We start from the raw sequence: 16,994 nt of genomic DNA on the forward strand, positions 1-16,994 counted from the left end.
GCTCCCTGTTATCAGCCATTACTGGGGAGGGTCATGTGTTTCCTTGCTCCTCGGTGTTGAGGGGTCTTTAGTTCTGGATCTTGCAGTTGACTCAGAGGCGTAGCAAGGGTCCAGCTCGGGGGGGGGGGGGGGGGGAGGAATCTGAGTGGCGCCTAACCGGAAACCCCGATTACAACTCAGGTGGCGCACGCTAGTCGTGGGTGTAGGAGACCCTCCGCAAAATCTCTCTACAAAAACTAACATTGATGTCACCGCCATATGGTGACCTCACAGTGCATGGTGACCTTATAGCAGTGCTGCAGAGCACACAGGAGTTTACGGACAGTGACCGTAACTGACCGCTGACTCTCTGATAATCCTTCACTTCTACATCTGGCCCAGACCGACATGACGACTTCTCCGGCCACGACTCGTCTGCGGAGATTACAGCGCAGACACATTAACTTCTGACATTCCCTGCACCGTCTGTATCTACCCCAACCTGCACAAACTACTCACCCCAATACTGAGCCGCTGCTGCCGTATGTGTCCCTATTACTACACCTAATACCCAATACTGACCCTCTGCTGCTGTGTGCCCCTATTACTGCACCTGATACCCCAATACTGACCCTCTGCTGCTGTGTGTCCCTATTACTACACCTAATACCCCAATACTGACCCTCTGCTGCTGTGTGCCCCTATTACTGCACCTGATACCCCAATACTGACCCTCTGCTGCTGTGTGCCCCTATTACTACACCTGATACCCCAATACTGACCCTCTGCTGCTGTGTCCCTATTACTACACCTAATACCCCAATACTGACCTTCTGCTGCGGTGTCCCTATTACTACACCTAATACCCCAATACTGACCCTCTGCTGCTGTGTGTCCCTATTTCTGCAACTGATAGCCCAATACTGACCCTCTGCTACTGTGTGCCCCTATTACTGCACCTGATACCCCAATACTGACCCTCTGCTGCTGTGTGCCCCTATTACTACACCTGATACCCCAATACTGACCCTCTGCTGCTGTGTCCCTATTACTACACCTAATACCCCAATACTGACCTTCTGCTGCGGTGTCCCTATTACTACACCTAATACCCCAATACTGACCCTCTGCTGCTGTGTGTCCCTATTTCTGCAACTGATAGCCCAATACTGACCCTCTGCTACTGTGTGCCCCTATTACTGCACCTGATACCCCAATACTGACCCTCTGCTGCTGTGTGCCCCTATTACTACACCTGATACCCCAATACTGACCCTCTGCTGCTGTGTCCCTATTACTACACCTAATACCCCAATACTGACCTTCTGCTGCGGTGTCCCTATTACTACACCTAATACCCCAATACTGACCCTCTGCTGCTGTGTGTCCCTATTTCTGCAACTGATAGCCCAATACTGACCTTCTCCTACTGTGTGTCTCTATTACTGCACCTGATAGCCCAATACTGACCCTCTGCTACTGTGTGTCCCTATTACTACACGTGATACCCCAATACTGACCCTCTGCTGTGTGTGCCCCTATTACTACACCTGATACCCCAATACTGACCCTCTGCTGTGTGTGCCCCTATTACTGCACCTGATACCCCAATACTGACCCTCTGCTGGTGTGCCCCTATTACTACACCTGATACCCCAATACTGACCCTCTGCTGCTGTGTCCCTATTACTACACCTAATACCCCAATACTGACCCTCTGCTGCTGTGTCCCTATTACTACACCTAATACCCCAATACTGACCTTCTGCTGCGGTGTGCCCCTATTACTGCACCTGATACCCCAATACTGACCCTCTGCTGCTGTGTGTCCTTGTTACTGCACCTGATACCCCAATACTGACCCTCTGCTGCTGTGTCCCTATTACTACACCTAATACCCCAATACTGACCTTCTGCTGCGGTGTGCCCCTATTACTGCACCTGATTCCCCAATACTGACCCTCTGCTGCTGTGTGTCCCTATTTCTGCAACTGATAGCCCAATACTGACCCTCTGCTACTGTGTGCCCCTATTACTGCACCTGATACCCCAATACTGACCTTCTCCTACTGTGTGTCTCTATTACTGCACCTGATAGCCCAATACTGACCCTCTGCTACTGTGTGTCCCTATTACTACACGTGATACCCTAATACTGACCCTCTGCTAATGTGTCCCTATTATACCCCCTGATACCCCAATACTGACCCTCTACTGCTGTGTGCCCCTATTACTGCACCTGATACCCCAATACTGACCCTCTGCTACTGTGTGTCCCTATTACTACACCTGATACCCCAATACTGACCCTCTGCTACTGTGTGCCCTTATTACTGCACCCGATACCCCAATACTGACCCTCTGCTACTGTGTGTCCTTATCACTGCACCTGATACCCCACTACTGACCCTCTGCTGCTGTGTGTCCCTATTTCTGCAACTGATAGCCCAATACTGACCCTCTGCTACTGTGTGCCCCTATTACTGCACCTGATTCCCCAATACTGACCCTCTGCTGCTGTGTGTCCCTATTTCTGCAACTGATAGCCCAATACTGACCCTCTGCTACTGTGTGCCCCTATTACTGCACCTGATACCCCAATACTGACCTTCTCCTACTGTGTGTCCTTATCACTGCACCTGATACCCCAATACTGACTCTCTGCTGCTGTGTCCCTATTACTGCACCTTATACCCCAATACTGAGCCTCTGCCGTATGTGCCCCTATTACTACACCTGATACCCCAATGCTGACCTTCTGCTGTGTGTGCCCCTATTACTGCACCCGATACCCCAATTCTGACTCTCTGCTGCTGTGTGTCCCTATTACTGCACCTTATACCCCAATACTGAGCCTCTGCCGCATGTGTCCCTATTGCTGCACCTTATACCCCAATACTGAGCCGCTGCTGCCGTATGTGTCCCTATTACTGCACTTGATACCCCAATACTGAGCCGCTGATGTGTGTGCCTCTATTGCTGCACCCGATACCCCAATACTGACCCTCTGCTGCTGTGTCCCTATTACTACACCTGATACCCCAATACTGACCCTCTGCTGTGTGTGCCTCTATTACTGCACCCGATACCCCAATACTGACCCTCTGCTACTGTGTGTCCCTATTACTGCACCTGATACCCCAATACTGACCCTCTGCTGTGTGTGCCCCTATTACTGCACCCGATACCCCAATACTGACCCTCTGCTACTGTGTGTCCCTATTACTGCACCTGATACCCCAATACTGACCCTCTGCTACTGTGTGTCCCTATTACTGCACCTGATACCCTAATACTGACCCTCTGCTACTGTGTGTCCCTATTACTACACCTGATACCCCAATACTGACCCTCTGCTGTGTGTGCCCCTATTACTGCACCCGATACCCCAATACTGACCCTCTGCTGCTGTGTGTCCCTATTACTACACCTGATACCCCAATACTGACCCTCTGCTGCTGTGTGTCCCTATTACTACACCTGATACCCCAATACTGACCCTCTGCTGTGTGTGCCCCTTTTACTACACCTGATACCCCAATACTGACCCTCTGCTGTGTGTGCCCCTATTACTGCACCTGATACCCCAATACTGACCCTCTACTGCTGTGTGTCCCTATTGCATCACCCGATATCCTAATATTGACTCTCTGCTGCTGTTTCCCTATTACTGCACCTGATACCCCAATACTGACCTTCTGCTGTGTGTGCCCCTATTACTGCACCCGATACCCTAATACTGACCCTCTACTGCTGTGTGTCCCTATTACTGCACCTGATACCCCAATACTGACCCTCTGCTGTGTGTGCCCCTATTACTGCACCCGATACCCCAATACTGACCCTCTGCTGCTGTGTGTCCCTATTACTACACCTGATACCCCAATACTGACCCTCTGCTGTGTGTGCCCCTATTACTGCACCCGATACCCCAATACTGACCCTCTGCTGTGTGTGCCCCTATTACTACACCCGATACCCCAATACTGACTCTCTACTGCTGTGTGCCCCTATTACTGCACCCGATACCCCAATATTGACTCTCTGCTGCTGTGTGTCCCTATTACTACACCTAATACCCCAATACTGACCCTCTGCTACTGTGTCCCTATTACTACACCTAATACCCCAATACTGACCCTCTGCTGTGTGTGCCCCTATTACTGCACCTGATACCCCAATACTGACCCTCTGCTACTGTGTGTCCCTATTACTACACCTAATACCCCAATACTGACCCTCTGCTGTGTGTGCCCCTATTACTGCACCTGATACCCCAATGCTGACCCTCTGCTGCTGTGTGTCCCTATTACTACACCTGATACCCCAATACTGACCCTCTGCTGTGTGTGTCCTTATTACTACACTTGATACCCCAATACTGATCCTCTGCTGCTGTGTGCCCTTATTACTACACTTGATACCCCAATACTTCTGGTTCTGGTCTCTGTTTCCCACTTCCCACCCAATGCCCTAAATACTGAACCTCTGCTTTGCCCACGTGACACTTGTTTGGGTTTAGGGGGATTCCGGCCTTGTGGATCCTGTCTAATACTGTCTCTAGGTGATTTAGATGCTCTTCCCATGTCGCGCTGTAGATGGTGATGTCATCCAGGTAGGCACACGCATAGTCCTGGAGACCATCCAGAAGCCGGTCAGCGAGCCTCTGGAAGGTCGCCGGGCAGTCTTCATCCCGAATGGCATAACTCGAAACTGGAATAAGCCGAACGGGATGACAAATGCCGACTTGGGAATAGCATCAGGACTAAGGGGAATCTGCCAGTAGCCTTTGCATAGATCGATGGTGGTCAAATACTTTGCCCCTGCCAGCCGGTCTAAAAAGTCATCCACACGCGGCATGGGATACGCATCCGTCACTGTTTTCTCAGTGAGCTTACGATAGTCTACACAAAACCGTGTAGTCCCATCCTTCTTGGGCACTAACACTACGGGGGATGCCCAGGGGCTATCTGACTCTTCAATGACCCCTAAACGCAACATCTCTTGTATCTCTTGTCGCATCCCTTCTCGTACAGACTCAGGGACGCGGAAGGGGGGTTGTCGCAGGGGGGTCTGATCCTGGGTCTCAACCTTGTGTTGTGCCAGGTGAGTGTACCCGGGTTTCCCCGAAAACATCCTCTGTCGCTGCCTCAACAACTCCTCCGCCTGCTGTCTCTCCCGGGGACCTAAGTCTTCACCCAAGTGTACCTGGTCCCATGTTTTAGACTGAGTCCTTTCCCCTAAGACATCCAGCAAGGGAAGTCCGGCTAAATCCTCTGCTTCAGGTGCACAGATGGCCACTACCTCTTCAGGGCGCTCCCGATAGGGCTTCAGCATATTCACGTGGAACATGCGGATAACCCTGGGGTCGTCACAATCGGCGACATTATAGGTGGTGTCGGCGATTTTTCCCACTACCTGGTAGGGCCCCTGCCATGCAGCTTGGAACTTGTTCTGCCTAGTGGGCTCTAACACCAGGACCTTCTGCCCTATTTACAAGGTACGCTCTCTGGCCCTCCGATCGTACCATACGTGCTGGCGCCACTGGGCCACCTGCATGTTCCCACGTACAGCCTGGGTCAGCTCCTGTAGGCGGTCCCGGAATTCCAGCACATAGGGTACAATAGGTACCCCTTCTATGAGGCCCTCCCCTTCCCAGTGTTCTAGCACTAAGTCTAGGGGTCCCCTTACCCGTCTCCCGTATACCAGCTCGGCTGGCAGTGTGAGGGTTACTGCAGCTATGTTTGTCCTGGATTGTGAAACTTCTCCCATAGTTCGATGATTTCCTCGCGGAGCCGCCAACGTTACGTCCTTGATCGTGGGGTCACTACAACATGGTAATATCCGGGCGATCGGTCGTCATCACGTGTCCTCACCCACTGAGGCGACTGTGCAGGGCCGGATTGTCACCACCTGATACATTGTAACCACTGTGGGAGCACAAGCCTGAGGAACTACAAGTCCCAGCATAACCAGCATCAGCTGCAGCCATGGGAGAGAGTTGTGAGCATGCCCTGCAGAGAGGGGAGGAGGTGAGATGTGACCTGTGGTGAATCCTGGGTTATCAGCCTCCAGCTTTATAATGTCAGGTGTTACCCGTGTTGTAACCCCGCCTCTTAGGGCGATGGCGGGACGGTCGGGCCCTGCCTCTTAGGGCGATGGTGGGACGGCCGTGCTCTTCCTCTTAGGGCGATGGCGGGACGGTCGGGTCCTGCCTCTTAGGGCGATGGCGGGACGGTCGGGCCCTGTCTCTTAGCGGGATGGCGGGACGGTCGGGCCCTGCCTCTTAGGGCGATGGTGGGACGGTCGGGCCCCGCCTCTTAGGGCGATGGTGGGACGGTCGGGCTCTGCCTCTTAGGGCAATGGCGGGACGGCTGGGCTCTGCCTCTTAGGGCTATGGCGGGACGGTCGGGCTCTGCCTCTTAGGGCGATGGCGGGACGGCCATGCTCTGCCTCTTAGGGTGATGGCGGGACAGTCGGGCCTCACCTCTTAGGCCGATGGTGGGACGGTCGGGCCTCGCCTCTTAGGGCGTTGGTGGGACGGTCGGGCCTCACCTCTTAGGGCGATGGTGGGACGGTTGGGTCTTGCCTCTTAGGGTGATGGAAGGACGACCGGGCCTCGCCTCTTAGGGCGATGGTGGGACGGTCGGGCCCTGCCTCTTACGGCGATGGCGGGACGGCCGGGCTCTGCCTCTTAGGGCGATGGTGGGACGGTCGGGCCTCACCTCTTAGGGCGATGGTGGGACGGTCGGGCCCTGCCTCTTAGGGCGATGGTGGGACGGTCGGGCCCTGCCTCTTAGGGCGATGGTGGGACGGTCGGGCCTCGCCTCTTAGGGCAATGGTGGGACGGTCGGGCCTCGCCTCTTAGGGCGATGGCAAGACGGTCGGGCTCTGCCTCTTAGGGCAATGGCGGGAAGGTCGGGCCTCACCTCTTAGGGTGATGGCAAGACGGTCGGGCTCTGCCTCTTAGGGCAATGGCGGGACGGTCGGGCCTCACCTCTTAGGGCGATGGTAGGATGGTTGGGCCCTGCCTCTTACGGTGATGGTGGGACGGTCGGACCCTGCCTCTTACGGCGAGGGTGGGACGGTTGGACCCTGCCTCTTAGGGCGATGGCGGGACGGTTGGGCCCTGCCTCTTAGGGCGATGGCGGGACGGTTGAGCCCTGCCTCTTACGGTGATGGCGGGACGGTCGGGCCCTGCCTCTTAGGGCGATGGCGGGACGGTCGGCCCCTGCCTCTTAGGGCGATGGCGGGACGGTTGGGCCCTGCCTCTTAGGGTGATGGCGGGACGGTCGGGCCCTGCCTCTTAGGGCGATGGCGGGACGGTCGGGCCCTGCCTCTTAGGGCGATGGTGAGACGGTCGGGCCCCGCCTCTTAGGGCGATGGTGAGACGTCGGGCCCCGCCTCTTAGGGCGATCGCGGGACGGCTGGGCCCCGCCTATTACAGCAATGGCGGTTATGGTCAGGCTCCGCTTCTTACCGTGATGATTTCTCTCTCTCACAGGTTCCCCACAATGGACGCCCGGTGACTGTCTTTTTCCCTCTGAGGTAAGCGTGGCCCTCTGTGGATTTTCTCCTCTAGACCTTCATGATGTGGACACGTTGCTGGATCCTCCTTATCTTCTGGGCCTCATCAGCCTCCACGTGGCAATGTCCGGCCGGACCCTTCCAGTCCCTGGACCCCAACGTCCATTATGACCTGCTGCACTTCACCATCCCGGGCCTCATCCAGAACGTGGCTGCCAAAGAAGATCCGGACGCCCTGCTGTTCCTCACCGCCGCCAACCGCCTGCATGTGGTCCGCAGCTCCGACCTTCACCCCTTACAAGAGCTCATCACAGGCCCCACGGACTTCTCTGGGTGTAGCATGTGTGCTGGGTGTGAGATGGGCAGTGCCCACCCAGGCCGGGGCGAGGACACAGACAGCATTGTCCTGCTGGTGGATCCAGAAGAGAACTTCCTGTTCCGCTGTGGCTCCTCGTTACGTGGCCTCTGCTACTTACATCGATTTAATGACTCTGAAATCGTTCGTTCTTCCTGCCTCTTCCGACCGCAGGATAAACCCATGGCGTCGTGCCCAGATTGTATCGCCAGCCCCCTGGGCACCACCGTCGCCCTGGTACAGGGCAGGGGCACCATCTACTTCTACGTGGCATCTTCCGTGGATTCAGAAGTGATTCAGAATTACGGTACAACGTCCATATCTATCCGCCGTTTCCTCTCATCGGAAGATGGTTTTGGTAACTTCCAGTCGCTGACCGTCCTTCCCTCGCTCCTGAACGTTTACCCCATCCGCTACGTCCACACCTTCAGCACCGCAGAACATGTCTACTTCTTAACCGTGCAGCCGGAAAGTCTCCAGGCCCTATCCTACCAGAGCCGGCTGGTCCGCCTCAGCACCGAAAATTCGGACATGAGAAGGTAAGAACCGCAGCAGAGGCACCAAAACTGCCCTGTACCCACCGCTCGTACCGCCGACTGCTGCCTGTGCCCACCGCTCTCACCACTGACTGCTGCCCTGTGCCGACCGCTCGCACCCCCGACTTCTCCCCTATACCCACCACTCTCACCGCCGACTGCTGCCCTGTGCCCACCGCTCTCACCGCCGACTGCTGCCCTGTGCCCACCGCTCGCACAGCCGACTGCTGCCCTGTGCCCACCGCTCTTACCGCCGACTGTTGCCCTGTGCCCACCACTCGCACAGCCGACTGTTGCCCTGTGCCCACCGCTCTCACCGCCGACTGCTGCCCTGTGCCCACCGCTCGCACAGCCGACTGCTGCCCTGTGCCCACCGCTCTCACCGCCGACTGCTGCCCTGTGCCCACCGCTCGCACCCCCGACTTCTGCCCTGTACCCAACTCTCTCACCGCCGACTGCTGCCCTGTGCTCACCGCTCGCACCCTCGACTTCTGCCCTGTGCCCACCGCTCGCACCCCCGACTTCTGCCCTGTACCCAACTCTCTCACCCCCGACTGCTGCCCTGTGCTCACCGCTCGCACCCTCGACTTCTGCCCTGTGCTCACCGCTCGCACCCTCGACTTCTGCCCTGTGCCCACCGCTCGTACCGCCGACTGCTGCCCTGTGCTCACCGCTCGTACCACCGACTCTTGCCCTGTGCCCACCGCTCGTACCGCCGACTGCTGCCCTGTGCCGACCTCTCACACCAACTCTTGCCCTGTGCCCACCGCTCGCACCCCTGACTTCTGCCCTGTGCCCACCGCTCGTACCGCCGACTGCTGCCCTGTGCCCACCGCTCGTACCGCCGACTGCTGCCCTGTGCTCACCGCTCGTACCACCGACTCTTGCCCTGTGCCCACTGCTCGTACCGCCGACTGCTGCCCTGTGCCGACCTCTCACACCAACTCTTGCCCTGTGCCCACCGCTCGCACCCCCGACTTCTGCCCTGTGCCCACCGCTCGTACCGCCGACTCTTGCCCTGTGCCCACCGCTCGCACCGCCAATTGCTGCCTTGTGCCCGTCTCTCACACCGACTCTTGCCCTGTGCCCACCGCTCTCACCGCTGACTGCTGCCCTGTGCTCATGCCTGTGTGCTCTCCAGCTGACGATCGCTCCCCGATCTTTCTCGTATCTTGGCAGTTATCGGGAGCTGGTCCTGGATTGCCGTGTGGAGGAGAAGCGACGCCGCAGGTCCGAGCCCAGGAGCTTCAATGTCCTGCAGGCGGCGCATGTTGTGGTGGTGGGGAAGGACTTGGCGGCCGAGCTGAACCTGGACCTCGGGGACCTCGTGCTTTTTGCTGCTTTTGCGCAGAGTGAGCCAAACAGTGAGAAACCCGTGAAGATGTCGGCGGTGTGCGCTTTCCCCCTTAAGTTAATAGACCAGTTCATCATGGAGGGGATGAAGAAGTGCTGCAGCGTCGGTGACACGGAGAGACCGTCCCGAGGCCTCCGCTACTACCAGGACGACCACTACTGCCCCCAGAATGTGAGGACGGCGGGAGGGGGCAGTAATGGGGCTCTGACAACCTCTGAGTGGCGGATATGTTGGGTGTCGCTGTTCTTACATCTTTGGGTTTTGTTTTGGTTCAGGCCTCGGACACGGACCTCAGTTGTTGGGGGGTCCCGACGCTGGTGACTCCGCCCATGACACGCGTGGATCTGTTTAATGGACGTATGAGTGGGATCCTGCTGACCGCCTTGTATGTCACCACCCATGACCACCTCACCGTCGGGCACCTGGGTACCGGTGACGGCCGTGTGCTGCAGGTGTGGGCACCGCCATCAGTCCGGAGTGTCGTCATGATGTTCGCCTGCCGCTCATGTCTCCCCTCTCCCTTCACAGGTCGTCCTGCAGCGGAACAGCAACCCGCTGCTCCTGTCCAACTTCTCCCTGAGCAGCGCTCATCCTGTGGCACGTGACGTCGTCCGCGTCGGCGACCATCTTTTCTTCACCACGGGGAACCAGGTGGGTGGAAATGACCCCAGAACCAAGAGTCTCATGGGGGAGTCTCACTGTCTGTCTCCGCAGGTCACCAAGGTCAATGTCTCGGGGCCCGGCTGTCGCCACCTCCGCAGCTGTGGCCGCTGCCTGCGCTCCCCGCGCTTCATGGGCTGCGGATGGTGTAACAATGGCTGCTCTACAATGGAGGATTGTCCAGAAGGATGGACCCAGGACACCTGCCCCCCAATAATCACTGACGTAAGAATCGGGGCGTTGAGGGCGGGCCGACAACCTCTATCAATTGGTATATCATGTGACCGCGTCCTCAACCCCCCGCGCTGATCATGTGACCATGACCTGAGCTTCCCCCACGCTGATCATGTGAACTCGTCGTCCCCCCACGCTGATCATGTGACCGAGTCCTGAGCTTCCCCCGCGCTGATCATGTGACCGAGCCCTGAGCTTCCCTCGCGCTGATCATGTGACCGTGTCCTCAGCCCCCTGTGCTGATTATGTGACCGCGTCCTCAGCCCCCCTGCGCTGATTATGCGACCGCGTCCTCAGCCCCCCACTCTGATTATGTGACCGCGTCCTCCACCCCCCCACGCTGATCATATGACCGCGACGTTAGCCCCCCCACGCTGATCATGTGACCGAGTCCTGAGCTTCCCCCGCGCTGATCATGTGACCGAGCTCTGAGCTTCCCCCGCGCTGATCATGTGACCGCGTCCTCAGCCCCCCCACGCTGATCATATGACCGCGTCGTTAGCCCCCCCACGCTGATCATGTGACCGAGTCCTGAGCTTCCCCTGCGCTGATCATGTGACCGAGCCCTGAGCTTCCCTCGCGCTGATCATGTGACCGTGTCCTCAGCCCCCTGTGCTGATTATGCGACCGCGTCCTCAGCCCCCACTCTGATTATGTGACCGTGTCCTCAGCCCCCCACGCAGATCATGTGACCGCGTCCTCAGCCCCCTCCCCGTGCTGATCATGTGACCGCGCCTCAGCCCCCCCCATGCTGATTAAGTGACCGTGTCCTCAGCCCCCCCATGCTGATCATGTGACCACGTCCCGAGCTTCCCCCGACCTCATCTTAGCTCCTCATGGTCTTTTTTCCCGGCAGTTTTATCCGAGGGTCGCTCCTCTGCGTGGTCAGACGATCGTCACTATCTGTGGCAGAGACTTCCAGTCCCGTGACGTGTACGGGGCGCTGCCCAATGCACCGATCACGGCACAGACGCATCGAGTGTTCGTGGGGCAGCGGCCGTGCTCTGTGGATGTGCAACAGAGCAGCAGCAGAAGGTGAGGCCGGGCGCCGCTGCTCCGTGTGGAGGCCGCACTCTGTGGCTCTTGGGGTCTCACTACGCTTTTTTTCTGTGCAGCCTGGTGTGCACATTAGAGCCCGCAGGGCCCCTGGATGCCGCCTCTCCCGCTGACATCACCATTACCATAAATGAGAGTCTCAGGGCCGTCTCGTACTATGTGTATGGCAGCTCCACTGTCAGCGGCTTCATCTACGTGGTGAGGACATTAACCAGGGGGTCTATGGGCACGGGGGGTCTGTGGGAACAGGGGGTCTATGGGCACGGGGGTTTGTGGGTATGGGAGGGTCTGTGGGCACAGGAGGGTCTGCAGGGCCCCATGTCGGATCACAGCTTTTTATGACGATACTTCTTTAGGAGCCACGGCTGATGTCGGTGTCTCCGTCATTCGGACCTCTCGTTGGAGGAACTCGTGTCACTCTGAAGGGTCAGAACCTGATGGCGGGAGACAGGCGGCGCGTGAATGTCGGAGACCAGAACTGCCCCACCTACAACCAGTGAGTGACTGCAGCTCCAGGGGTCTCGGCCCCGGATGATGGAGTCCGTCGAGAAGTCGTCTTCTTCTTTGGGCACCTTGGATTTTTATGCACTTTAAATAAATTAGATGTTTTAGGCCGATGCTGAACGCCATCATGTGAACACGGTCCTGAGACCAATGGAAGCGCTAACAAGGGGGGAACAGTTTCCATTTTCACAGTCAATTTTTCATTTTTGACAATTTTTCATTTTTTATTACAATTTCACCTTCTCTATCTGCCCTCCAGGTCGTGTCCAGACGGCGACATCTGCTGCATCTCTCCTTCGCTCTCCTCCCTGGGGCTCAAGAACATCACCTTATGGTTGGATGAAGCTGAGATCCCTCACCCCCAACCCTTCACCTACAAGCCGAATCCCGAAGTCAGTAGCATCCAACCCAACTGCAGCCTGGCACGGTGAGACATGAAATATGCTTACTCCAGAGCTGCGCACATACATTACATTACTGTACATACATTACATTACTGATCCTGAGTTACATCCTGTATTATACTCCAGAGCTGCACTCACTATTCTGCTGGTGCAGTCACTGTGTACATACATTACATTACTGATCCTGAGTTACCTCCTGTATTAAACTCCAGAGCTGCACTCACTATTCTGCTGGTGCAGTCACTGTGTACATACATTACATTACTGATCCTGAGTTACATCCTGTATTATACTCCAGAGCTGCACTCACTATTCTGCTGGTGCAGTCACTGTGTACATACATTACATTACTGATCCTGAGTTACATCCTGTATTATACCCCAGAGCTGCACTCACTATTCTGCTGGTGCAGTCACTGTGTACATACATTACATTACTGATCCTGAGTTACATCCTGTATTATACTCCAGAGCTGCACTCACTATTCTGCTAGTGCAGTCACTGTGTACATACATTACATTACTGATCCTGAGTTACATCCTGTATTATCCTCCAGAGCTGCACTCACTATTCTGCTGGTGCAGTCACTGTGTACATACATTACATTACTGATCCTGAGTTACATCCTGTATTATACTCCAGAGCTGCACTCACTATTCTGCTGGTGCAGTCACTGTGTACATACATTACATTACTGATCCTGAGTTACAACCTGTATTATACTCCAGAGCTGCACTCACTATTCTGCTGGTGCAGTCACGGTGTACATACATTGCTGTTACTGTATTATGCTGCAGAGCTGGTTGTTATTGGAAACAGTCAGCATGCAGTTGCCGGTCTCCTGCGCTCACTGTGTGCTCTGGGGGTCTCGGCTGGCGCCCGGCTCACTCTCGGCCCTCTCTCCGTACAGGGGCAGCCTGCTGACCATTCGGGGTTCACACCTGGATTCCGTGTCCAATATTACGGTCCTGTACCAGAGCCGGGAGCAGGTGAGTGCAGCCCCCGATCTGTGGGTGTCGGGGCCCCGGGAGGTCGGGGTCCATGATCTTCTGTTTGCTCCTTTGCGGTGTATACAGCGCCAGTCTGTATATGGTACTCATGAATGTGGTGATTAACCCCTTATACTTCTCAGGTCTGTGAAGGCGCCACCTCCCCCAATCATGTGATCTGCAGGACCCCCACGATGGATGATAAGATGCGGTCCGGGCGGCTGAGCCTGGGGATGGACGGCGTCACCTACAACCACTCCGGGAACTTCCCCACCTTAGGGAGTTACAGCGTCTTTCCGTTTGAAAATGCTGAGAAGCGATTATATCTGGGAAAGGGCGAAACCGAGATCCGCACCCATGTGAGACGTGACCACCGGCGGGGACCTGTAGAGCGGCCACATGAGGGGTGGGGGCCCGTAGAGCGGCCACATCAGGAGTGGGGGCCTGTAGAGTGGCCACGTCAGGAGTGGGGGCCTGCAGAGTGGCCACGTCAGGAGTGGGGGCCTGCAGAGTGGCCACGTCAGGGGTGGAGGCCCGCAGAGTGGCCACGTCAGGGGTGGGGGCCCGTAGAGCGGCCACGTCAGGGGTGGGGGCCCGTAGAGCGGCCACATCAGGAGTGGAGGCTTGCAGAGCGGCCACGTCAGGGGTGGGGGCCTGTAGAGCGGCCACGTCAGAGGTTAGGGCCTGTAGAGCAGACACGTAAGGGGTGGGGGCCTGTAGATCGGCCACGTCAGGGTTGGGGGCCTGTAGAGTGGCTATGTCGGGGTGGGGGCCTGTAGAGCAGACACGTAAGGCGTGGGGGGCCTGTAGAGCGGACACGTCATGGTTGTGGGCCTGTAGAGTGGCTATGTCGGGGTGGGGGCCTGTAGAGCAGACACGTAAGGCGTGGGGGGCCTGTAGAGCGGACACGTAAGGCGTGGGGGGCCTGTAGAGCGGACACGTCATGGTTGTGGGCCTGTAGAGTGGCCACGTCAGGGGTTGGGGCCTGTAGAGTGGCTATGTTGGGGTGGGGGCCTGTAGAGCAGACACGTAAGGCATGGGGGGCCTGTAGATCGGCCACATCAGGGTTGGGGACCTGTAGAGTGGCTATGTCGGGGTGGGGGTCTGGAGAAGGGCCAGGTCAGGGGTGGGGGCCTGTAGAGCTGCCACGTCAGGGGTAGGGGCTCGTAGAGTGGCTATGTCAGGGGGTGGGGGTCTGTAGAAGGGTCACATGAGGGAGAGGTATGGTTGGAGAGATGGGTTGAGTGATTGTCTGTGGCTGTTAGGTAACTTTTGGGGGTCTCTGGGGGGCTCGGCTTTGTCTGTATCCCCCTCCCATCCTCCTGCCCCAGGAGCTAACAATCTTCTTCTCGTCTCCCTCCTTTCAGCACCAGGATTTGGCTCGGGTGAACCGCTGCCTCAATGTCTCCATGATGCTGGACGGCAAAGACTGTAACCCCAGAGTGCTGGAGAACGAGATCATCTGCAAGATCCCGAGAGACGTCGTCATCCCCTCTAAGGGAGCGGCTGTCCAGGTACCCTCCCCGAGCCAAGCTCACTTTTCTTGTCTCCTGTCTGTGACTGTAGCCCTCGCCCGTCTCCTGTCTGTGGCCGTGGCCCCCACCCGTCTCCTGTCTGTCTCCTGTCTGTGGCCGTGGCCTCCGCCCGTCTCCTGTCTGTGACCGTGGCCCCCGCCCATCTCCTGTCTGTGACCGTGGCCCCCGCCCATCTCCTGTCTGTGACCGTGGCCCCCGCCCATCTCCTGTCTGTGGCCGTGGCCCCCGCCCGTCTCCTGTCTGTGACCGTGGCCCCCGCCCGTCTCCTGTCTGTGACCGTGGCCCCCGCCTGTCTCCTGTCTGTAACTGTGGCCCCCGCCTGTCTCCTGTCTGTGACCATGGTTCCCGCCTGTCTCCTGTCTGTGACAGTGGCCCCCGCCTGTCTCCTGTCTGTAACTGTGGCCCCCGCCCGTCTCCTGTCTTTGGCCGTGGCCCCCGCCTGTCTCCTGTCTGTGACCGTGGCCCCTGCCTGTCTCCTGTCTGTGACAGTGGCCCCCGTCTGTCTCCTGTCTGTAACTGTGGCCCCCGCCCGTCTCCTGTCTTTGGGCGTGGCCCCCGCCTGTCTCCTGTCTGTGACTGTGGCCCCCGCCCGTCTCCTGTCTGTTACCGTGGCCCCCGCCCGTCCCCTGTCTTTGGCCGTGGCCCCCGCCCGTCTCCTGTCTGCGACTGTGGCCCCCGCCCATCTCCTGTCTGTGACCGTGGCCCCCGCCCGTCTCCTGTCTGTGGCCGTGGCCCCCGCCCGTCTCCTGTCTGTCTGCCTATGGCTTTTACAGCTTCCTGGTCTCATACCCTCCTCTTTTCATCAGGTGTGCGTGGATGGTGTCTGCGTGGATTTGGGTCACGTGGTTAATCTCCCGGATCCGCTTCTAGGGATCATTCTGGGGACCGTCGCCTCCATTCTGGTTGTTGCAGTTTTAATTTTCCTTTTACTAAAACAAAGAAGGAGCGGAAAGAAGAAAGGTGAGATGAGCATGAAGACGGGCGTCCTCTACACGGGTGTCCTCTACACGGGTGTCCTCTACACGGGCGTCCTCTACACGGGCGTCCTCTACACGGGCGTCCTCTACACGGGCGTCCTCTATACGGGCGTCCTACACGGGCGTCCTCTACACGAACATCCTCTACACGGGCGTCCACTACACGAGCGTCCTCTACATGGGGCGTTCTCTACACGAGCGTCCTCTACACAGGCGTCCACTAAACGAGCGTCCTCTACACTGGAGGGGCGTCCTCTACACAGGGCGTCCTCTACTCGTGGCGTCCTCTCCACGGGGCGTCCTCTCCACGGGGCGTCCTCTCCACGGGGCGTCCTCTCCACAGGGCGTCCTCTACACGGGGCGTTCTCTACACGAGCGTCCTCTACACAGGCGTCCACTAAACGAGCGTCCTCTACACTGGAGGGGCGTCCTCTACACAGGGCGTCCTCTACTCGTGGCGTCCTCTACACGTGGCGTCCTCTACACATGGCGTCCTCTCCACGGGGCGTCCTCTCCACGGAGCGTCCTCTCCACGGGGCGTCCTCTCCACGGGGCGTCCTCTCCACAGGGCGTCCTCTACACGGGGTGTCCTCTACACGAGCGTCCTCTACACGGGGCGTCCTCTACACGTGGCGTCCACTACACGAGCGTCCTCTACATGGGGCGTTCTCTACACGAGCGTCCTCTACACAGGTGTCCACTACACGAGCGTCCTCTACACTGGGGGGGGCGTCCTCTACACAGGGCGTCCTCTACACGGGGTGTCCTCTACACGAGCATCCTCTACACGGGGCGTCCTCTACACGGGGCGTCCTCTACATGGGGTGTCCTCTACACAGGGCGTCCTCTACTCGTGGCGTCCTCTCCACGGGGCGTCCTCTCCA

General features: G+C 57.6%; 1 protein-coding gene across 7 annotated transcripts in view; it reads left to right on the forward strand.

Moving 5' to 3' along the window:
- Positions 1–16,994, forward strand: part of MST1R (macrophage stimulating 1 receptor) — a 55,922-nt gene that overhangs the window by 21,673 nt on the left and 17,255 nt on the right. For all 7 annotated transcript variants that reach the window (XM_069736012.1, XM_069736010.1, XM_069736008.1 and 4 more), the window contains exons 2-14: positions 7,484–8,400; positions 9,577–9,922; positions 10,027–10,203; positions 10,280–10,402; positions 10,466–10,636; positions 11,502–11,680; positions 11,761–11,899; positions 12,058–12,197; positions 12,465–12,632; positions 13,520–13,598; positions 13,742–13,957; positions 14,966–15,112; positions 15,940–16,093. In XM_069736012.1, coding sequence (XP_069592113.1) covers positions 7,568–8,400; positions 9,577–9,922; positions 10,027–10,203; positions 10,280–10,402; positions 10,466–10,636; positions 11,502–11,680; positions 11,761–11,899; positions 12,058–12,197; positions 12,465–12,632; positions 13,520–13,598; positions 13,742–13,957; positions 14,966–15,112; positions 15,940–16,093 — 2,872 coding nt within the window. In that variant the 5' untranslated portion in view covers positions 7,484–7,567. The remainder of the gene's footprint in view (positions 1–7,483; positions 8,401–9,576; positions 9,923–10,026; positions 10,204–10,279; positions 10,403–10,465; positions 10,637–11,501; positions 11,681–11,760; positions 11,900–12,057; positions 12,198–12,464; positions 12,633–13,519; positions 13,599–13,741; positions 13,958–14,965; positions 15,113–15,939; positions 16,094–16,994) is intronic.

The sequence above is a fragment of the Ranitomeya imitator genome, chromosome 8 (genome assembly GCF_032444005.1).
Source record: "Ranitomeya imitator isolate aRanImi1 chromosome 8, aRanImi1.pri, whole genome shotgun sequence".
NCBI lineage: Eukaryota > Metazoa > Chordata > Amphibia > Anura > Dendrobatidae > Ranitomeya > Ranitomeya imitator.